Source organism: Ornithorhynchus anatinus, chromosome 1, assembly GCF_004115215.2.
Source record: "Ornithorhynchus anatinus isolate Pmale09 chromosome 1, mOrnAna1.pri.v4, whole genome shotgun sequence".
Taxonomy (NCBI): Eukaryota; Metazoa; Chordata; class Mammalia; order Monotremata; family Ornithorhynchidae; genus Ornithorhynchus; species Ornithorhynchus anatinus.
Window position 1 is genome coordinate 44,893,357 of NC_041728.1, and position 24,295 is coordinate 44,917,651.

At 41.1% G+C, this 24,295-nt stretch overlaps 1 protein-coding gene across 1 annotated transcript in view; it reads left to right on the top strand.

Moving 5' to 3' along the window:
- The window catches only part of GALC (galactosylceramidase), a 63,657-nt gene that overhangs the window by 18,179 nt on the left and 21,183 nt on the right, over positions 1-24,295 (top strand). Inside the window, 5 exon segments of the mRNA XM_029062159.1 lie at positions 10,831-10,961; positions 19,236-19,362; positions 19,365-19,393; positions 22,557-22,681; positions 24,158-24,285. Of these exon segments, the coding sequence (XP_028917992.1) occupies positions 10,831-10,961; positions 19,236-19,362; positions 19,365-19,393; positions 22,557-22,681; positions 24,158-24,285 (540 nt within the window).

Genomic DNA, 24,295 nt, shown 5'->3' on the forward strand with positions numbered 1-24,295 from the left:
CTCTTCTCCCATTCCTTTCTTTGTTACCCTGGCTTGCTCCCTTTATTCATCCCTCCTCCCAGCTCCACAGCACTCAGATACATATCTGTAATTTATTTATTTATATTAATGTCTGTCTTCCCTTCTAGACTGTAAGCTTGTCATGGGCAGGAAATGTATCTGCTTATTGTTATATTGTAATGTCCCAAGTGCTTAGTACAGTGCTCTGGACACAGTGAGTGCTCAATATGATAGAATGAATGAACACATCTGTTCATTTGCATAAGCCCACCCCAGCCTGAAGCAGTTAGCTCCTTTGGCCCTCCTGAAGCTGCTCGCATGGTTGCAAAACCTCATTAGTCCTTGGGCTGTTAGGTTCCGTGACTTATCTCTGGTGGTTGAGCAAGAAGTTGACATCTCTCAGTCTCCAATGGTCCCCTTTCATTACTCTTAGTTCCCCCTCCAATGGTCTGTTGAGCTCCACCTCATGGCCCAACCCACCATCTTGGAGCCATGAGGCCTGGCGGGGGTTGGACAGTGGGAACCCCCAAAATGCCAAGGCGTTGGGGAAACACAGGGCATTAGGATCAATCCCAAGCTACGTTAGGGCAGGGGTTAGAGATATCCCGGTGTCCTAAGGTGGCAGCGTGCTCCAGGGCTGTAACTGGGGACACATCATGATACCTTGGTGTTGGGGGGTGTGTGTGGGGAGGGGACAGTGGTCCTGGGCCACTGGAGCCAGTCAAACAGTGGAGCTGGGCCCTGGGACTGGTAAGGAGTGGCAGGGGGCTGGGGGAAGTGTGCTGTGGTCATGGAGGCACCCACTAAATATCACAGGTGCCCTCCGAAACAGTGGTGGTTCTGGCCATCAGAGTGTGCCTCAGGGGAAGGGGGGCAGGGGAAGGGAGAGGCTGCATCAGCTCCATGCCAGTGGCAGCTCGGAGTCCCCTCTGTGCTGTGGGGGCCAATCTTGGGACATAGGGATGACAAAGTGCCTTGAATCCCTCGCCCCACAGAGTGCAGCTCAACCCAGACAACAGTTAGGGGCAGGAGGGAAAGACTGCCGAGGCAGCTCGGGCACCCCCCGCTGCCCTGGGGCAGCAGAGGATCTATGTGTGGGGCTCCATGGTAGAAGCATTGCAGGGCTCACTTCTCTTCCAGGAGCCCTTGTCTGAGGAGGGCAAGGGGAACACAGAGTGTGTGAATCTTAGAACCAGGTGAATGAGTAAATACCTAAGAGATGCACTTTAATTTTTGAGGGTTTCCAAAGTGGAAATTGGTGGATCAGCTGTGTGCCAGAATGTGGAAGTCTTGAAGTATTTTATTATTTCTGGGTGCTAATCTCTTCAAGACTGGAAAGTTACGATGTGTTATCCTTCTTAACTGGAAAGGTGGGAAAAATCTTCCCCCATCTCCAAGTCCTTATATCTTTGACTGTCCCTTATTTTTACAGGTTGGATTCAGGCACTTAAGCTGTTGTCAAGTTTCCAGGCCCCAGTTCAGTATAGGTGCACCCCAAGTTATCAGTTAATTATATTTATTGAGCACTTACTGTGTGCAGTGCACTGTACTAAACACTTGGGAGAGTACAAAATAGCAGATTTGGTAGACACTTGCCCTGCCCACAGTGACCTTACAGTCTAGAGGGAGATACAGATATTAATATAAATAAATTACACATATGTACGTATGTGCTGTGAGGCTGAGGGAGGGATGAGTAAAGGGTGCAAATACAAATGCAAAGGTGATACAGAAGGGATTGGGAGAAGAGGAAATGAGGGTTTAGTTGGGATAGGCCTCTTGGAGGAGGTGTGCCTTCAATACGGCTTTGAGGGTGGGGACAGTAATTGTCTGTAGGATATGAAGAGGGAGGGCGTTCCAGGCCAAAGGCAGGATGTGGGCAAGAGGTTGGCAGCAAGATGGATGAGATCAAAGTACTATGAGTAAGTTGGCAACAGAGGAGTGAAGTGTGTGGGCTGGGTTGTGGGTAGGAAATTAGAGGTAAGGTAGTAATGGGCAAGGTGACTGAGTGCTTTAAAGCCAATGATAAGGAATTTATGTTTGATACAGAGGTGGGTGTGCAACCACTGGAGGTTCTTGAGGATTGGGGAAACGTGGACTGAATATTTTTGTAGAAAAATGACTGGGTCAGCAGAGTGAAGTATGGACTGGAGTAAGGAGGCAGCGAGGCCAGCAAGGAGGCTGTTGCAGTGATCAAGGCAAGGTAGGATAAGTGCTTGGATTAACATGGTGGCAGTTTGGATGGAGAAGAATAGGCAGATCCTAGCAATGTTGTGAAAGTTGAACCGATAGGATTTGGTTACAGAATGAATATGTGGAATGAATGAGAGAGATGAGTTGAGATTGATGCCAAGGCTGTGTGCCTGTGAGACAGGGGTGATGGTGCTGTCTAAGTGATGGGAAAGTTAGGGGGAGGGCAGGGTTTAGTTGGGAAGATGAGTTTCGTTTGGATATGTTGTGTGGTTTATGACATAATCCGTCTACCCCAGGACTGTGCCCTGCTCTGCTTTACTTAGTACAGTGCTTTGCACAAAGTAAGCACTCAATAAATACAGTTGAAAGAATTGAATGAATACATAAACTCGGCCCATAGTTATGACTAGAGGCCTAAGGAAGGTCAATTCTTTCCTGCTCCCTACTTTCCTGCTCCATCTTTCTTGTCCTTCATCCCTGCCTTACCAGGGAGGCCCTGGTTCCTTCTACCACTCCCCATTGCTCCAGTATTTCTTTCTTTGTTTTAACTTGAATAACAGTTATAGCTATTTTTTGCTACCTTACCCTGGGGATGGGGAAAAGAACGGGCCAGGGAGAGATGAGGGGAGAGGACTATTTCCCCCTTGCTTTCCCTGTTTCAAATCATTCCTAGTCTTTACCTGTCCCTGTTCCTGGCCTTTTGGCTACAAGCAAGGAGGGGGAGAGGTCGTTGCCTTTGCTTGTAGCAAGAGCTGTAGCTTTGATTTAAGTTTAAGAAAAAAAACCAATTAGAGCATTGGGTAGAGAAGCTGGAAAGACAGGGAAAATATAGGGTGAGTTGGTGTCTAGTTGGGTTGATGGGGAAGCAGGACAAGGGGAGGAGAGGGGTTTACAGTGTAATTTGTACTTTTAGGGCTCAGCTAGAAAGAATTGTAATTAATTGCATGAAACAATGTTAAGAAATATCCCATGATAGACAAAATAAACCACATTTTCAAGGAATGTTCACCAATTCATTTATTCATTTAATCGAATGTATTGAGTGCTTACTTTGTGCAGAGCACTGTACTAAGCAGTTGGAATGTACAATTCGGCAACAGATAGAGACAATCTCTGCCCAACAATGGGCTGTATTGTATGGTACATTTGTAAGAGTTTCTAGGTAAAGGTTTAGGTGGTGTACATGGTAAATGGAACACTGCACACTGTGAAATTTAAATTGGACATTTGAATCTGAAAGGTTTTGCTCAAGTATTTTTTAATTAGAGTCCTGCTAGATAAAGTCTTTTTTAAAGGATATTCCTGATTACACCAAATCTGCTGTTGAAACTCTTGTCAATTGAGTTTCAGTCAGTTCAAGTCTTTTGCATTTTGTAACATCTATTACCAAGGTTCTTTGCCATACTTTGGACAAAGTGGGTTTTAAGGACCTTGGTATCATTGCTGCAGATGGAAATTGGGAGATTTGAAGCGCAGTGCTAGTTGATCCGTATCTTAACCATGCTGTTCACATACTGGGGTAAGTGCTGGAACAAGGCATGATGGTGTTTCAAAGGGTGTAGTTTTCTTATTCTGAATCTGCATTTGAGAAGAAGCCACTATCTCCTCATCACACTAGCCATTTTCTTTTGTGGTATGTAGTGTCTTTGTAGTTGTACCAACCCTTTGAACGGAAGCTGCTCTCCTTTTCTTGGACTTCCTCTTGACCCTACAGTTTCCAACGTACACACAGTCGCCTTTGACACTGTTGACCATCCCCTTCTCCTCCACACCTTATCTCACCTTGGCTTCCTTCACATACTCCTCCTCTCCTGGTTCTCCTCTTATCTTTCTGGCCATTCATTCTTGGTCTCTTTTGCGGGCTCCTCCTCCCTCTCCCATCCGCTAACTGTAGGGGTTCCTCAAAGGTCAGTTCTTGGCCCTCTTCTGATCTCCATCTATACTCACTCCCTTGGTGAACTCATACGCTCGACTTCACGGCTTCAACTATCATCTCTATGCAGATGACACCCAAATCTACATCTCCTCCTCTGTTCTCTCCTCCTCCCTTCAGGCTCGTATCTCCTCCTGCCTCCAAGACGTCTCCACCTGGATGTCTGCCCGCCTCCTAAAACCCAACATGTCCAAAACTGAGCTCTTTATCTTTCCTCCCAAATCCTGTCCTTTCCCTGACTTCCCTGTCACTGTGGACGGCACAACCATCCTTCCCGTCTCACAAGCCCGCAACCTTGGTGTCATCCTTGACTCAGCTCTCTCATTCACACCCCACACATCCAATCCGTCACCAACACCTGCTGGTCTCACCATTACAATATCACCAAGATCCGCCCTTTCCTCTCCATCCAAACGGCTGTCGTGCTGGTACAAGCTCTCATAATATCCCGGCTGGATTATTATGTCAGCCTTCTCTCTGATCTCCCTTCCTCCTGTCTCTCCCCACTCCAGTCTATTATTCATTCCGCTGCCCGGATCATCTTCCTGCAGAAATGCTCTGGGCATGTCACTCCCCTCCTTAAAATCCTCCAGTGGTTGCCTATCAACCTCCGCATGAAACAAAAACTCCTCACTCTTGGCTTCAAGACTCCATCACCTTGCTCCCTCCTACCTCACTTCCCTTCTCTCTTTCTACTGCCCACCCCGCACGCTCCGCTCATCTGCCGCTCACCTCCTCAGTCCCCCATTCACGCCTATCCCCCCATCGACCTCTGGCCCAAGTCCTCCCGCTGTCCTGGAATGCCCTCCCTCCTCACCTCTGCCAAACTAACTCTCTTCCGCTCTTCAAAGCCTTACTGACAGCTCACCTCCTCCAAGAGGCCTTCCCAGATTGAGCTAGCCCTTTTCCCTCTGCTCCCTCTGCTCCCTCTCTGCTCTCCGTCTGCCCTCTGCTCCTCCCCCTTCCCCTCCCCTCAGCTAAGCCCCCTTTCCCTCTGCTTCTTACTCTTACCTCTTCCCTTCCCCTCAGCACTGTGCTCATTTGTATATTTTTTAATTACCCTATTTATTTTGTTAATAAGGTGTACATCCCCTTGATTCTGTTTATCGTGATTATGTTGTCTTGTTTTTGTCTGTCTCCACCGATTAGACTGTGAGCCCGTCATTGGGCAGGGATTGTTTCTATCTGTTGCCAAATTGTACATTCCAAGTGCCTAGTACAGTGTTCTGCACATAGTAAGTGCTCAATAAATACTGTTGAATGAATGAATGATCCATTGTTCTTTGAGTGCTTTGCATGACATAATTTACTTCATGCACCTTTTCTTTAGGCAAAAAATGTTCATAAATCTCACCAATCCAACTGTGGAATAGAGTTAAGGCAGTCTGTGCTCTTTGGTTAGGTTTATAATCCAAGAAGTCATGTTAATGATCTGGATTGCTTGGAATTATATTATTTCTCAATGATCCAGTTTAACATCATTTGAGGAGTTCTGTGCAAGTTAGATTTTGTGATCTAAGCACATTTTCCTTTATCTGCTTCATATTGACATAGTAATGATCTTATCTGTAAACTTTTTATCTGGTTAAAAAGTCAGCTGGTTATAAAACTAACATGGAAAGTTTTGGCCCTTCACTAGGACACGGCAATTTATTAAAAAAAAATTCCCGGGTATGCCTGATTATTTCTTTCTGATAAGAAGAAAACAATTGTCATCAAAAGAATCTTTTTCTTTCTTTTAAATTCAGCATAGGGGCTTTATCAAAAGGCAGCTGAAATGAGGTTAGTCCAGTACACTAAGCAGTCAACACCTGCAGTAAGATCAGGACCAGCCCTCCTTAAAACCAGCACTTGGAGAACATTTATTTAGAGTTTGCTTTTCACAGACACTAAAAAAGAAATATTTGTGACTTTTTTTTGCATTTTATGCTACACAATTCCAAATCTTGCACCTCTTTACTTTTTAAATTGAGATTCTAGATACAAAGAATTTTAAAAGTATATCATATCTCGGAGCTTCTGGAAGTGTGTTTTGGAACATAGAAAGTAAAAGGACCCATGAATATCCCATTTGCTTCCTGTCTGGACTTCTGTGAAATATAATAATAATGTTGGTATTTGTTAAGCGCTTACTATGTGCCGAGCACTGTTCTAAGCGCTGGGGTAGTCCTTATCAACAACAGATCAGCAGACTTTAGATCATTATATGGAAGATGTGTTGATCATTCAATCAAGCTATGGTATTGAGTGCCAAATTATCTGTTTTCCCCCCTTCAAAGCCCTACTGAGAGCTCACCTCCTCCAGGAGGCCTTCCCAGACTGAGCTCCCCTTTTCCTTTGCTCTTCCTCCCCTCCCCTTCACCCTTGCTCCCTCTGCTCTACTCCCTTCCCCACCCCTCAGCACTTGTATATATTTGTACATATTTATTCTTTTTTTATTAATGATGTATATATTTCTATAATTCTATTTATTTTGATGCTATTGATGCCTGTCTACTTGTTTTGTTGTCTCTCTCCCCGTTCTAGACCGTGAGCCCATTGTTGAGTAGAGATTGTCTCTGTTGCTGAATTGTACTTTGCGAGCGCTTAGTACAGTGCTCTGCACACAGTAAGTGCTCAGTAAATGCGATTGAATGAATGCATGAGTGTATACTGTGCATAGCTCTGATCTAATCGTTCTAGTACCATGCACAATCCTTAACTTCAAGGAGCTTATGATCATTTAATCAGTACTATTCTGTTTACTCAGGTAGTAGTCATTCATTCATTCAGTAGTATTTATTGAGCACTTACTATCTGCAGAGCACTGTACTAAGCGCTTGGAATGTACAATTCGGCAACAGATAGAGACAATCCCTGCCCAATAATGGGCTCACAGTCTAAACGGGGGAGACAGACAGCAAAGCAAAACAGAACAAAACAAAACAAAACATCATCAAGATAAATAGAATCATGGAGATATACACCTCATTAACAAAATAAGTAGGGTAATAAATAATACAAATATGCACGGTGCTGAAGGGAGGGGAAGGGGGAAGAGCAGAGGGTGGGGGGGACGGAAGGGGGGAGAAGGGGCTCATATCACATAATTTCACCCCTGTCTCTCATGTCCCCAGTTTTGAGAAAGGAATGAAAGTTTTTTTAAAGCAATGTAAGTGGTGTGAGCTGGATAAGGAAGAATGGTAGGATCAGCAAAAGGATATAGACTCCAGTCACATAGTTTTCTTTTTGGAAATTTGCATGCTTCTACTTGAGTAGGAAGAGAAGAAGGGAGTTGGGAAGGGGTTACCTTAATTATTTGAGTCCCTTTTGTTTGCAGCACTTGGGAAAGTGCAATAGAAGTAGAAGATACAGTCTCAAATGCCCTCTTACCGTTTTCTTCCTTCTTTCCTTTCTTCCTTTTTTTCTTCCTTTTTTTTCTTCTCTTCTCCTATTTGCTAGACTTAATTCTCCACTTAGTAACCCCTCTGTTTGGGGTTGCAAAAAAGCTGGCCCTTATATGAGTAGGTAAGGTATTTATGTATATCTAATGTGTGCAGAGCAGAGTTTGGGACAGTACATAGAGGTAAAAGACACAATCTCTGCCCTCAAGGATCTTTACAATTTAACAGTATCTAGCACTGCCAACCCACTCTCAGGGTTGCACCTGGAGAGTTTCCAGTACTTTGCCAGTCTTGACTACAGGATGGAGAGTCAAAGCAGAGGCATACCCTTTCCAGTCCTAGCTTGGCCAGTGGCTTGCAAGAAGGCAAATTGCTTCAAGTCAAAACTTACTAGTGCTGGGCAGCAGCGATGGGAGAGAGTCGAGGGTGGAAAGAGGCAATGGTGAACAACCTCCGTACTTTTATCAAGAAAAAACCCTCTATGGATACTCTACCAGAAGGATTGCAGATGGAGGTGGGGCGTTCTGGGAGAGATGTGTCTGTGGCCATCACAATGGGTCAGAGATGACAGCATAAGACAACACTGCCAAAATGTATTACTAGAAAACCTTAGAAGGTACATCCTTAATCATGAGGTCAGGTATCAAAAAAAGCAGTTTATACTCCCCCCCTCCACAAGCATCTTTGGTGTCACTTTTGCAGGGAACTATAGGGTTGAATTGGCCAATGGTTTGATTCAGTATGACAATTTTTACATTTGCATGTTCTTAGACCAAGTATACCTGGCAAGTAGTGAAAAGGCTTATGTCATCATTTTTTCTTACTGTTTAACCTCCCTAAAGGAAGGTAGATTAGTGAAATATTTTTGTTCAGTAAAATTCAGTAAATTGTCCTTTTTTGGTAAGGTTTTGCCCCAGTTTTAGACATAACTTTTATCTTCTCCCAAAGGATGGTATTCAATTAAAAAAACACCTACCTCTGTAAGTAAAATTAAATTTTCTTTGTTAGCCAGGGTTTTGAAATCCTTATTTGTGTCCTTGGAATCTGTGGGTTGTTTTCAATACATACATGATCCTCACCCAAGAATTATATGTTTTCCAGCAAGTGAAATGTGTTGTTATTACTTCTGGAAATTGTAAAGCGGATCCCAAACTCTGCATTTAGTAAGGTGAAACTCTCTTAGGACAGATCCACAATTTCGAGCCATTTATAGTTCAGTAATTATGTGAAATAATAGTTTGTACCCACAAAGAACATCAGCTTCTGGACCGTTCAGCTACAAATAAATCTCAGATGACATTTGGAAAACAGTTGCTTCATTTCTAAAATGTCTGGATCCTTTTTGGAATTTGTTGATGACCAAATATTCAGGCATCAGGTCATTGCCAGAATGCTGCTTGGTGGGTAAGAATCTAAATTTGCTTCTGATCCTTTTTTTTTTTTGAAAGGTCTAAATCCTTTGCAAGAATAAATGCTGTTATAAAGTAAATAAGTTCCTGAATCTGGAGACTTTTGCCTGACTTTACAAGTAGTCAGGTTGCTTCATTTAACTTTTTTTAAGTCACCACATAATTTTAAAACTTTTATACAATTTTAAGGACATAAACCAAATCTTTTCCCCAAGATATATTTATTCATTAATTCAATCATTCAATTGAGCACTTACTGTGTGCAGAGCACTGTACTAAGCATTTGAGAGAGTATAGTACCACAATAAGCAGACACATTCCCTGTTGATTTTGTAGCTACTCACTGAATAGTTCTGTTTAAGAATTTCTTAGGTTTTTGAACATGAAGGACATGAATGGAATCCCAAAATTCTGAGGATATTACCACAGTTGAAAGAAATATTACCTGAAGAGGCAGGGAGCTTTTTAATGAACACCCATTGAACATGCTAAAGAATAAACTGAGTAAATATGCCAGGATGTTCTGTGGTTACTTGTATTAAATAAGTATCAATTCCGTTTCAGTTTTAGACAGTACAACTTCCAAATATGGTATCCAAAATATGAAGTTTTGATAGACTCAAACGGATAATTATAAAATATTCAGTCAAAATTTCTGTGGAAAATTTTGTAAATCCACAATTTTTTTTAATGGTGTTTGTTGAGTGCTTACTATGTGCTAGGCATTGTACTAAGCACTGGGGTACAGGCTTATCAGGTTGGATCCACAGTCCATGTCCCAAATGGGACTCACAGTCTTCATCCCCATCATCACAGAGAAGTTAAGTGACTTGCCCAAGGTCACACAGCAGACAAGTGGCAGAGCCAGGATTAAAACCAGGTCCTTCTGGCTTCCAGGCCCATGATCTATTCACTAAGCCATGCTACTTCTCTCATATATGCACCTGCCCTCCTCCCACCCACGAACACACATGCTTTCAGATGCTTGAACATATATCCACTTTTTGGTGCTTCACCATGGGTGCTCTTGTAAGGCACTGGCAGTGGGGCAGCAGGCCTCTTTACCCTTTGCCCTCTCTGTAAGGCAAGGGCTCTGTTTTAAGGCTCAAGACTCCTATCCAAGTAGCCAGGTAGGCCTGGGAGCTTCAGCTCCCTACATTTAAAGAACCAGCATAACTGTGATGTTGGATCTGACCACTCCAGCACCACATTCCTTGCCATCCCCTTTCCTGCCCTTAGATCACCTTTCCAGTTTTCCAGGCCAAGTTTTTAGGTACTCATTAGATCAAGTGACTATATCAAGTCTTCACTGTGGAAATGTTTTAATGCCATTGTGTTGTCATGTCTTCTCAAGGAATGATTCACTTTGTGTGCTTTGGGAGTATTGTAGTGTTGAAATTTCAGGTAGCAAAGCTCGCATTTCAGCTTGTATCATCATTTATTGACATTTGTTGCTGGATGATCAGCAGATAGAATCTTCTATGTGTGCTCATTCACCATGTTTCCAACCTTCACCCCTCACTCTCCCTTCTCCCCGCTCCTTCCTCCCTGCTGCTGTTTCTGACAGTGGCCAAAGACTTGTGGCCACTGGTGAAAACAGGATGTCTTAGTTTTTCCTCCTTTAATAAAGTAAAAAGTCATTTTGGTCTTAAGGTATTTTTTAACTCCTCAGGGCAATGTTTTCCCTTTGAATAATCTTTTTTAGGTTTACATACATTTGCAGGGGTAAATTAATTCTGTATGAGCTATGTTTTCCTCACCTTTAGACAAATACTTATGAAGTCGTAAGTCATCTGCAATGCATGTTTTATCATTTATGTAAAAATGCTCTATAATCTTTTTAAATTGTTTTAAAATTTGTTTTCTATTTCTTTTTATTTAATCGTTTGTGTGTCGTTCTTTATTTCCAAAGCTGCTAAGAAGCATTCTGGATAAGCAAGATCTGGAGCAAGTGAGGATCATAGCCAGTGATAACCTCTGGCAGCCGATTTCATATTTTCTGCTGCTTGACTCTGATCTCCATGGAGTAGTGGATGTTATAGGGTAGGGAATGCTTTTATTTTAAAACTCTAGTCTCTGTCTACCACTTGTTCAGCAAAGGTATGGTTCCAACCTCATTTTCTCCTCCTCCATTGGATTGCAGTATCAGAAAAACAGTTTTCTGTTTTCTTAAGTGTAACTTAGTCTTCTTTTTGGTAAGACAGCTGGACCAGACTGCCTGATATTGGACCAGACTGCCTGATATTTTCATGTTTGTTTGTATCTTTTGTGTGATGCTGTACTACCTAGGCAAGTTTATTGTTTTTCATGTGAGCAGTCATTTTAGATGTTTGGCTTTTGATAGAATGATGCCTAGGACTTTTGAGGTGTCATTCATTACCTTGCTAGTAGTACCTAATTTTTGAATCTAAGGAATTCAGTATTCAATTTTTTAAGACTCATTAAGTGAAGACCATCAGTGAAATTACCTTTAACTCTGTATTCCCAGTCTTCATTTCTTCTTGGTTTCCTAATTCTACTGCTTGTCATTCCTCTTCTCCTTTTCATAATTCTGATTGGGATTTTCCCTGCCTTGAGCTCAAATCTCTTCATCTCAGCATGATTACTAGTTTCTAGATGATCTGTTCTGAGTTTCTCTGAACAGTATAGTTCTTTTAGGTGTAGAGGAATGTTAGAAATTAAGTAACAGAGTATATATCTTCTAATAGTTGTAGTATTTGTTTAGCGCTGATTACCTGCCAAGCACTTTACTAAGTGCTAGAGTAGATAAAAGATAATCAGGTCCCAAATGGGGCTCACAGTCTAAGTGAGAGAGAGAACAGGTCCCCACCGCTTCTCCACTAGGTCATGCTGCGATATAGAGGCATGCCTTATCCTTCAGTCTTGTCTTTGATACTAAAGGCGGGCTGCATCAATCAGAATCCATACGAGCTAAGTAAGAAAACATGAGCCACATGAAGCTTAATTTATTCTTCATTATGCAGTATGATAATCATGGGACTGGAATTATGAATTTAAGATTCCTAATTCACATTTTGCTTTTACTATATTTTATATCATGTGTCTTTTTATAAAAAATCTTAGATTTTAACCTTAAAAGGATGGGAGTGTAAAATTTAAGATTCTGATAATTCTAAGCCACAGTTTGTGTTTACCTACCTCACTCTTTCAGCTCCCATTAAAATGTGAGAAAAATTAGGCTAGATGGCTTTCCTTTTGGGTGAAAGTTATCTCTCTGATATCAGTTTATCTGTGTATTTAAAGTCTTTACTGAATTAAACTGTCTCTTTTGCCTGTTAATATTCTTAAGTGGGGCATTGATCAAGAAACAGGAAGTCTGGCTTCTGTCCTCACATGACTCCCCTGTTTCCTTCTGACTCTTCTTTCCTGAATTCTGTCAACAGAGAATTGTCACCTACTTTCTAGATGTTGAGAAGCAGCATGGCGCAGTGGGGCCTGGGAGCGCTTACTATGTGCAGAGCACTGTACTAAGCGCTTGGAATGTACAAATCGGCAACAGATACAGTCCCTGCCCATTGACGGGTTTACAGTCTAATCGGGGGAGACAGACAAAAACAATAGCAATAAATAGAATCAAGGGGATGTACATCTCATTAAAACAATAACAATAAATAGAATCAAGGTGATGTACATCTCATTAACAAAATAAATATGATAATAAATATATACAAATGACCGGATGAGCACAGTGCTGAGGGAAGGGGAAGGGAGAGGGGTAGGAGCAGAGGGAAAAGGAGGGGAAAGGGGGCTTAGCTGAGGGGAGGTGGGGGGGGTAGAGGGGCAGCAGAGGGAAAAGGGGAAGTTCAGTCTGGGAAGACCTCTTGGAGGAGGTGAGCTCTAAGTAGGGCTTTGAAGAGGGGAAGAGAATTAGTTTGGCGGAGGTGAGGGGGGAGGGCATTCCAGGACAGCGGGTGGACGTGGCCTGGGGGTCGACAGTGGGATAGGCGAGAACGGGGGATGGTGAGGAGAGCGGAGCGTGCAGGGTGGGCCGTAGAAAGAGAGAAGGGAGGAGAGGTAGGAGGGGGCAAAGTGATGGAGAGCCTTGTAGCCTAGAGTGAGAAGTTTTTGTTCACGTGGAGGTTGATAGGCAACCACTGGAGGTTTTTAAGAAGGGGAGTGACATGCCCAGAGTGTTTCTGCAGGAAGATGATCCGGGCAGCGGAATGAAGAATAGACTGGAGCGGGGAGAGACAGGAGGAAGGGAGATCAGAGAGAAGGCTGACACAACAATCCAGCCGGGATATTATGAGAGCCTGTACCAGTAAGATAGCCTTTTCGGTGGAGAGGAAAGGGTGGATCTTGGCGATATTATAAAGGTGATATTATAAAGGTGAGACTGGCAGGTCTTGATGACGGATTGGATGTGTGGAGTGAATGAGAGAGCTGAGTCAAAGATGACATCGAGATTGCGGGCTTGAGAGCGGGAAGGATGGTCGTACCATCCACAGTGATAGGGAAGTCAGGAAGAGGACAGGGCTTGGGAGGGAAGATAAGGAGCTCAGTTTTGGACATGTTGAGTTTTACGTGGATAGGCAGATATCCAGGTAGAGATGTCCTGGAGTCAGGAGGAGATACATGCCTGAAGGGAGGGGGAGAGAACAGGAGAGGAGATGTAGATATGTGTGTCATCTGCATAGAGATGATAGTTGAAGCCGTGGGAGTGAATGAGTTCACCAAGGGAGTGAGTGTAGATGGAGAACAGAAGAGGGCCAAGAACTGACCCTTGAGGAACCCCCAACAGTTAGAGGATGGGAGGGAGGAGGAGAACCCCCGAAGGAGACCGAGAATGAACGGCCAGAAAGATAAGAAGAGAACCAGGAGAGGACGGAGTCCATGAAGCCAAGGTGAGATAAGGTGTGGATGAGAAGGGGATGGTCAAAGGCAGCTGAGAGGTCAAGGAGGATTAGGATAGAGTAGGACCCATTGGATTTGGCCAGAAGGAGGTCATGGGTGACCTTTGAGAGAGCAGTCTCGGTAGAGTGGAGGGGACGGAAGCCAGATTGGAGGAGGTCCAGGAGAGAATGTGAGTTAAGGAATTCTAGGCAGCGAGTGTAGATTGCTCGTTCTAGGAGCTTGGAAAAGAAGGGAGATAGTGTGATAATTGGAAGGGGAAGTGAGGTTGAGAGAGGGAGTCAGAAGGACCTGGTTCTAATCCTGACTCCCCCACTTGTCTGCTGTGTGACCTTGGGCAAGTTACATAACTTCTCTGTTACTAATTTGTAAAATGGGGATTAAGACAGTGAGCCCCACGTGGGGCATGAACTCTAACCTGATTAATTTTTGTCTACCCCAATGCCTAATCAGTGCCTGGCACATAGTAGGCGCTTAACAAATACCATTAAACCCCCCCCAAAATTCATCATCTTCATTTATTAGTACTAATATTAGTACTAGGCTTTACAAGAGGAAGACACATCACTAGATAGAATCAGATGTGTGAAGAAGCACTTGAAATTCCCTAAAGATAGAAATAAGGTATTTCTATTGTGGAATATTTATTCCTTGTAATGCTGTTAGGATAACTTTGCATATAAATTCTCTTCTTTTTCCAGAAAGAGAGGCAACCATGACATTTGATTATTTAAAATAGTGATTTTTTTCTATGCAGTGGAATCAAAGGACATTTATCAAATTTTGCACATGCTTCGTACTGCATTTTGCACCTACTGTGCATATATGGGTTGATATTGGGCTGGGTGTTGGTCTGTAGGCCAGCCTCTCAAATAGTTCCCCAGGTCACATTGGCTAAGCATAATTAAAGCTTTTTCATTACACTCATGTAGAATCTCCAGCATGTGCTATTGAGTGGAATGTGAAACAGAGAGAACAACGCAAAGTTCAACAATGTAGAAGTCATTTCTAATTCTACAAATCTAACGTAGATTCATTTCTAATCCCAAACTCAAATATGACTCTGGCTGCCTACTTCCAGACTTGACCTGGCTCCACCTACGCCTACAGACTCACCTGATCTAGGCCTCTCTTGACCCAAGCAACCAAGTAGGAAATGGAGTGTGGGTGGAAAGAATAGTGTGTTGATAGCATCAGAAGGTAGCCTTTTTGGAGAGACCTTTCTTTATTAAGTCCTTTTTTTCCCCAACTCCGTCTATCGTCTGTATTGTCTATGCCCTTGAATTTGTAATAATAATACTAATAATGGCATTTGTTAAGTGCTTACTATGTGCCAGGCACTGAACTAAGTGCTGGGGTAGATAACAACACAGTCCCTGTCCCACATAGGGCTCACAGTCTTAATCCCCATTTTTTCAAGTGAAATAGCTGAGGCACAGAGAAGTAAAGTGACTTGCCTCAGCAGACAAGTGGCAAAGCTGGGATTAGAACCCAGGTGCTTGGGCATTTGGAATTCACCCCACCTTCATCTTACAGCACTTGTGTGCATATCTATAAAATATTTATATTAATTTAATATTAATCTAGAGATTAATTTAGTTATGAATCCATCTGTCTCCCCTGCTAGATTTAAAGCTTGTTGGGGCAGGGACCATTTCTACCAACTCTTTTGTATTGTACTCTTCCAAGTGCACAGTAAACATTCAAGCAATACCGTCAATTGATGGAGAAGACAGTGCTTACCTAATATACTCTGCTTTCCAACCTTCATCTTATCCTAATTATTTTTATAAAACCTTTTCTGGAAGAAGGGAACTAGACTATTTTGTAAGGGGAGGTTTGATTCCATACCCTGTCTTAGCCCATCAGCTTGCAATTTTTAGTAAGGTACACCTATCTTTGGAAGACACAATAACTCAGTGCCATATGTGCAGGGCACATTCAGGAAATGCTAGGTAAAGGTATTGGGTTACTATAACAAGGTGAAGCCAGCCTGGAACACATTGTTTTTTAATATATTTACATGTAATGGACAGTTCACAACTTTTTTTCCTTTTAGTAAATTCTTCATCCTTATTCAAGCCTTGAGGGAAGAATTGTTTTTTTTTTTAATGGGCACAGAAAGAAAGAGTAAGCTTTGGATTTAAAGAGAGTTGTTTTTTAGTGAAGCCTGTTTCCTCATCCTTGGGGCCAAGCAGAGTGAAATTTGCAGTGGTAATAATAATGCATACCATAGTGCATACTATTTGCCAAGCACTTTTCTAAGCACTGGGGTAGGTACAAGGTATTCAGGTCAGACACAGTCCCTGCCCCAGCCAGGGTTCACGTTTTAAGTATGAGAGAGAAAAGGTATTGATTGAATCCTCATTTACAGATGAGGAAACTGGGGCACAGAATACTAGTTTATTGGGGATATTTGTTTCTTACTGACTCTTTGCTAGTAGTGTTTTACCAAAGCACAAGGTAAGTCATTACTGTAAAAAAAAAAAAAGGTCTATCATTATGATGACTGTCTTTCAAGAGGAGTATAGACCTTAAAATGAGAATTTGTTTCTTGTTTGCAAAAAGGATTAATTGTTACTCTGTTTTTTTTAATGGTATTTGTTAAGTGATTACTTTGTTGCTAGCACTGTATTAAGCATTGGGGTAGGTACAAACTAATCAGGTTGATCACTGTCCATGTCCCACATGGGGCTTGCAGATGTAATCCCGATTTTACAGATGAGGTAAATGAGGCACAGAAAAGTGTAGTGACTTGCCCAAGGTCACACAACAGAGAAGTGGTGGAGCCGGAATTAGAACCCTGGTTCTTCTGACCCCCAGGCCCATGTTCTAACCACTAGACCACACTGCTTTTTATAGTTCCTTAATAAGGAGCAAATGCCTGGAGTTCCCCAGTATGACACTTTATAAGGACATTGTAATTCTTGCTTTGGAAAAACCCCTTCACACTGATTGGGTTTAAAATTAGCCCTTTTCTATGTACCTATTATGTTCCTCAAAAAATTCAAATTAAAACAAATTCTGTTTCTTCACTCTAAACTATTTAAGGATTCATTTGTGTGTGGATCAAATCTTGGAAATGTAGAAACTGTTTAATTTCAGAAATAGTCTTCTGGAATAGAAAAAGAAATCCCAAAATTGAGGTGGAGATGTTAACTCATGAATGCATTAATGTCTAATTTTTCTCATGTTTAAGGGTGAACTTGAGAGCTGCTGAGTATGGGTTTGTGGCAGAGTGAACTGCCTCAGTTTTCTTGGTCAAACATAAATAAATGTGAACTTTAAACTGTTATGTGACAGGGGCCTTTGACCTACAGATAAGAATCAGCTTTGCAGAAGATGGTAGTTTGGGTAGGTTCTTAAGAGATAAATGATGTGGTCTGTCATTTATATCGGTTACTGTCATGGATTACTGCACCATTGGTTTACCAGTTCATAAATTCCACTAGGTCACTGTTAAAGCTCTGAAATAAGTGGCTTAAGTAGGTACCAGTGGAAGAGTTCTCTACTTCTTTGGTATGTGCCAAAACAAAAATACTGAAAATGGCTATCTTTCACTTTTACAGCTTGCAAGGAACCTTTAACTAATCAGACCTCTGAGGTTGGATAGTGCTAGAAGCACTGTAACAGAGGAAGATAATGAGGCACAGAGTGGTGATCTGACCCAGGTCGTAAGTTGTGCCGCAGCTCAGAATAGCATCTAGATTTTCTATTTTGTCCAGTCAAATGGCGTTGCATATTCTTTCCACTATAGCTCTAAGTCACTTGAATTATTTGAAAAGCCTTTTTAAAATTTTTGCTCTTTCGTAAACCCAGTACTCAGGAGCATCCTTCTTTTTGAAGTTTAAATTACTGAGACTGCAGTGAGTGTACCTACTGACTTTTGAAAATTGAGTACCATAGCCTAATAACCTAAAAGAAAAGAAGAAAAGAAACCATAGCCTAATGCATGCATTCATTCGTAGCCTAATTCATTCACTAGCTGTGTACACATAACTTTCTGGATTCTCCCCTGATTAGACTGTAAGCCCGTCAAAGGGCAGGGACTATATCTGTTACCGATTTGTACATTACTAGTGCTTAGTACAGTGCTCTGCACATAGTAAGCGCTCAGTAAATACTATTGAATGAATGAATGAATGGATTTTCTTATTTTGTGAACTATCAATTTTTTTTAAGACCATCTAGTACAGATCCTCCTACTAGAGTACTGGAACTCAAAGGAAGGATGTGGGCAGCAAGTTCCTTAGTTACCATAAATTAGGTTGAAATAGAAAACTTATTTTTTGGGGCCTGACATGTCCATTGTGTGATAAAATGTTAATAACTTCAGTGCCGTATTACTTATTTATGATTTCTCTTCCTCTGAACTTTGACTTCCTACAACTTGCACCCCAGTCTTGTTCGACCATTTCCATTGACCTAGTCAGGACTGTGGGTATGACTGTACAAGCCTGTTTTTCTATTCTGAAGCATAGTTTATTTGGGCAGATTCAAAAGGAAGTGTGAAATGCAACTAATTTTTTTTTTAATTTTCAGGTAATGCACAATAAATGCATGTGCATATAGGCAGTGAAAGAGAGAGGACATCACTGAGTAGGGAGGAATCATTTCCCACCCCTTATAAATAAAATGCATATTTTTATAAATGACCTGTAAGTAAAACTGTAGGCCATATTTTATTCATTTCTTCATCACATTTCAGGACCAATTTTTATACCTCTATATTAAATACGATTTTCTACTTTCAGATAAACAGCAGTATTTTACTAATCGCTACATCTATTTTATTGGAAATTTTGAACTACGGGAGGGAGAATAGCTGCTATTCACTTAAAGAAGTGCACCTTATTGTCAGGAACATGCAGGGGCAGTAGGAAAAAACTGAGTTCTGATTTTCTTGGGATGTATCACAGGAGCCTGAACTTTGCTGAAACTCATCTCTTTCATTTTTGGGTTAAATAATATGTGATCTTTGTACCAAGTGATCCTTAAGGCAATATGTAAGTAATATACATGAAGCATTACTTTAGTCTCAGGGATTTGGTGAGATCATCGTGAAAAAATGTAAGGCCCTAATTTAGCTTTCTCATCAGAGTCCTTACCATTCTATTTTGTACTGGGAAAAGACAGTGGGGTGAAGATGAAAGAAGTAATGCTGCTTTATTCTTTGCAGTAATAGTTTCCAAGTGGGAACAACAGTAGGACATGAACTAATGACAGATGAGTGCATTATTGGTAGTAGCTAAAGGCTTTGTCGACAAAGCTATTTATTAGATCCGTTGACCGTCTTCAAGCAAGCGTGCCCTATAAACAAACTACTCCAGAATTTCTCAACCTTTGCCTTGATTATTAGTTCTGTGGAGGCTCTGCATTTTGTGAATGTCTTTACTGTACCTCCATATTCTCCAGCTTTTTTTTTTCTTTCTTACACCAATTTAGGGCTCATTATCCTGGGACACGCACTGTAGAAGATGCTCTAAAGACCAAGAAGAAACTCTGGTCTTCTGAAGATTACAGTACTTTCAATGATGAAATCGGTGGAGGTTGCTGGGCACGCATCTTGAAGCCAGAAATTACATAAATGGACACATGACTTCGTAAGGATGTTTTTGCCAAATATACATTTTTAAATTTTGCTCATACAGTTGAACACCTATCATCCTTTCAGTTATAAGCATTTGCTTTATGATGCAATATTTTCTAGGGAGTAATTGGGCATATAAATTGGCAGAAGAAAAGAAAATAATTCTAAAAAGGTACTTAGCCTCTGTTCTTCAGCAAGCACAGCAAATGCCAGATAATAAGCATTATTATTTTGCCAGATATCCTTATCAGTACTTATCTGGAGTAACTTTTTTAAAAAACGGAAAGAAAAATTTCCCTTTTAAGATTGCTTTAAAAATTCTGTTCATATTTGCCTCTGGAAGGACCATCACATTAGGAAGGTCCAAGTCCTTTTTCCTCTTTTTTTAAAAAAAATGGTATTTGTTAAGCACTTACTCTGTGCCAGGTACTGAACTAAGCACTGGGGTAGATACAAGATAATCAGGTTGGACACAGTCCCTGATCCACATGGGGCTCAGTCCTAATCCCCATTTTACAGATGAGAGGACTGAGAAACAGAAGTTAAGTGACTTTACCAAAGCCACACAGCAAACAAATGGCAGAGCCAAAATTAGAACCCAAGTCCTCTGACACCCAGGTGCATGCTCTTTCCTCTAGGCCACACTGCTTTTCACAGAAAGTTGTTCTCACAGACTGATTCTCATGGCCTTGGGGGTGTACAGCAAAAAAAGATCCTGAGCTTATACACTCTCAACTGTTATACACTTGTGCATGTACATAAATCAAATATGGCACATCCAAGATTGCAAGAGACCCTTAGGTATATCACCATGGCACAACAGCTGGGTCCTGCAAGAACCAAACTCCCAGGGCTCAACCTCAAAAATGTGAGATTTATACCCTCCCCAGCATCTGTTTATCTCTTGACCAAACTCAGTCACAGCTGACCTACACTTCTCAGAAGGGAGAAAAGAATACCTCTGAAGCGTTGCAGTGATCACGATATGTATGTTCAGAGTTTGGTCATGATAAAAGTCTTACACCTTTGAACTAAGGTGGAAAGAGTGATAATCTGTCAGATATCAACTGGGAGGGAAGGACTAGTCTGAAAAACAGCAGATGAGCTTCAGTATAGGAAGAGCAAGAAAATGCATCAAAGAAAAAATAATTTTAATTGAACCACATGATGATGGACTCTATCAGTTTATATAAACAGTGCCAGGATGGTCAGTTGGTCTCCACTTATCATTTATAAACATTCTTTCCAGAGTAGGCACAAAGCCTGTACAGTTGAGCTCCTAATATAGTAAACAATGTAATTCCTCTACCATCTTCAACTACCATCTCTATGAAGATGATTCCCAAATCTCTATCTCTATCCCTCATCTTTCTCCTTCTCTGGAGTCTCATATTTCCTCTTGCTTTCAAGGCATCTATACTTAGATGTCCCGCAAACACTTCAAACTAAATATGTCCAAACAGAACTCCTTATCTTCCCACCAAAGCCCATCTTCCCCCGACTCTCTCACCACCATCCTCCCTGTTTCACAAGCCTATAATTTTAGGATTATCCTCAACCCATATATTCAGTCTGGCACAAAATCTTGTCAGTTTTTAGCATTTAGACTATGTTATCGTACTCCTCCAGAACCTCTAGTAGTTGCCCATCTACCTCTTCATCAAACAGAAGCTCCCTCTAGATATAAACTCACTGTGGGCAGGGAACATGCTTATTAACTCTGCATATTGTACTCTCCCAAGCGCTTAGTATAGTGTTCTGTACACAGTAACCACACAACAGATACTTCTTACTTGATCACCTTGCCATTTCTTACCTTACCTCTTTGATTGACTACTCCAACCCATCCCACACATTTCACTCCTCTAAAGCTAACCTATTCACTGTTCCTTGATCTCGTTATCTCGCCCCAGCCCCTCACCCACAACCAGCTTCTGGCTTGGAACTTCCTCCCTCTTCATATCCAATAGATGATCACTCTTCCCGCCTTCAAAACTTTATTAAAAGCACATCTCCTCCAAGAGGGCTTCAACCAAAACCTCATTTCCTCTTCTCCTCCCTCTGTATCTCCTTTCTGCTTGGATTTGCACCCTTTTTCACCCCACCTCAGCCCAACAGCACTTATGTTTGTGCCTAAAATTTCGTTATATTAATGTCTTTCTCCTCTAGGCTATAAGCTCATTTTGAGCAGGGAATGTTTCTACCAACTCTGTTATATTGTACTCTCCCAAGAAGCAAGCCTGACATAGTGGAAAGAGCCTGGGCTTAGGAGCCAGAGGTCGTGGGTTCTAATCCTGGCCCTGCCACTCATCAGCTGTGTGACCTTGGGCAAGTCACTTAACTACTCTGTGCCTCAGTTACCTCATCTGTAAAATGGGGGTTAAGAGTATGAGCCCCAGGTGGGACAACCTGATTGCCTTGTATCTAAGCACTTAGATCAGTAAGCACTTAGGTCAGGGCTCTGCGCACAGTAAGTGCTCAATAAATGTGATTGATTGAGTCCTCATATTACAGGGTGGGAAGGGACTCTCACAAGGCCATCAGGTCTGGCCCTCTGCCTTCAAGCAGATAAGGATCTAGACCAGCCAAAACGTTTTACAATTTATTTTTTAATAACTCCAAGGAAAAAGATAAAAATTTCCCTTGGAAGCTTTTCCTAGGATTTCTCACCTCGGGTGTCTAGAAGCTGTTCCTTAGATCTAATTAAATCATATTGCTCATTTGGAAACCATTTGCTATTAACTGTTTTGTAAACCTGGAAAAACATGGGTTCAGTCTTCTACCCATAAAATCCTTTCCTTAATGTCAAATCATTTTGTCTCCCCTTAGCCTTCACTTTTCCAGGCTAAGCAATCCCAATTCCTTTCATCCTTTCTCAAAGGACTTGTTTCTCCTCATGCTAGTACCTTTGGTTGCTGTACTCACTCCAGTTTTTTGTTTTGTTTTTTTTTGGCCATTCTCTGCCAAAAGTGGATTGATCAAAACTGAACCTCAGTTGGTTTAGCCTTAATTTCAAATTTCCCAAACCCCGACTGTTGATAAAACCTCATTTTAGGATGTTTGCCATCTTAGCTCTCCCAAATGATCAGCAATCTTAGTCATAACGGTTATAGCGATTATGCTAAAATACATATGTGTATTTGTGTGTGTTTAACTTTAAGAAACATATTTTCCAGCACGATCTCTTGGAACTTGTTGGCTAGTTACTATGAACAACTGCCTTATGGTCGGGATGGATTGATGACAGCTCAGGAGCCATGGAGTGGCCATTATGTAGTAGAAACACCTATCTGGATTTCAGGTATCTTTTTGTTTAGAAAAAGCAAATATGCTAATACCGAGAACTTGGTCTTTATAAACTTACAATTATACCCTGTTTTCTGACTTTGTTTTCCTCTCAACAGTCTCCAAGTATGTAATGTGGGTCTGGAAGCCCGTTACCTCTTTTATCATCCTTCCTAGAGCAGGCCTCCCATCTCCTCCTTCCACCCACTCATTTTATGCTAGCCAAGCTCTTACCTCCCCTCCTGGAAAGTCATTTAAGGGTCTGTTGTGAATGAGTCACCAATCTCTGGGAGCAAAAGCAGACTCCTAGTAAATGAAATCAGAATTGGGAGATAGCTCATTGCTATGAGAAACCTGTTATTTGTTATTTTGTTCAAAAGAGGTTGAAAGGTCTCAATTGCAGCTATGGAATCTTGTCATAATGATCTCTGGTAATCCTCAGGAACTCTGAACTTTAAACTTTGACAATTCTTCTGTTTTTATTACTTAAAAACAGATACAGGTTTTTCATAGCAAAGCACTATCTCCCAATTTTGAATTAATAGCTTTTACACCAAGTTCTGGACATATGAAGAAAAATAGCAGCAGTTTTTAGCAGTTGTTCTCCAAACTTGTATTGTTTTAATTAAATTTTTATTTGAGAGAATGAACAGATTTGTCATTTTTAAACTCGTATTTTCCTTTATGAAAGCATGTTGCTTGAAAAGCGAGGTGCTGTCTAGCAAAATTTTAAATTGTATTTAAAAAGTGAATCAATTTTAATAAAAAATTTGTTGCTACCTGTTGATGAAAGATAAGTTCTTTGTAACATTGGCATTATGGAGGTTGAATATAAGGAAAAACTCATTATATATCTGCTTCTCATGGGAAAGAGGTGAAGGATTGGAAACCTTTTTCCTTGAGCCTTTTAATGCCTGATTAGATTAAGTGTTTAAAAGTATACTGAATTAATTGATATTATACTCTCACTTGGAATGAATTGGATTTAAGAAGTCGATGATATTTCTGATTCTAGGGTAGAAATTATTATTAAATCTTTGCTAGACAGTATATATAGTTTAATGTACCCCATTGGAGGGATAGATTAACCATAACTATTTGCAAACTCAACTATTTGCATTTTTTAAATGCAGTATTGACTAATAAATACTACAGTCTCTTCATTACTTCAATGAAATATTATGGTCATGGTGACCTTACTTTGCTTTTGCAAGGGTAGATTTTCATTTATTTTCAAATGCAAAGCTTTAGCATGTACTCTAATTAGTTGGGTTGTTATGTGATAAAACTTCAGCTGAGGCAATGACATTTGACTGAAATACACATTTGTGGAACATGATATTGGGGAATATTGGCAAGTGGTTTCTTCCAAAATGGAGCATTTTAGAAAATGGACAGACTTATAAATAGTTTAATATATGATCATAGGCTCGTAGCTATCTCAAAATGAAACACTTAATTCTTATTTTCAGGTCTTTATGGTTTTTTTCAGCTCATACTACCCAATTTGCTCAACCAGGTTGGCATTACCTGAAAACAGTTGGCCACTTAAAGAAAGGAGGAAGCTATGTAGCTCTAACAGATGGCATGGGAAACCTCACTATAATAATTGAAACTATGGTAATATTAT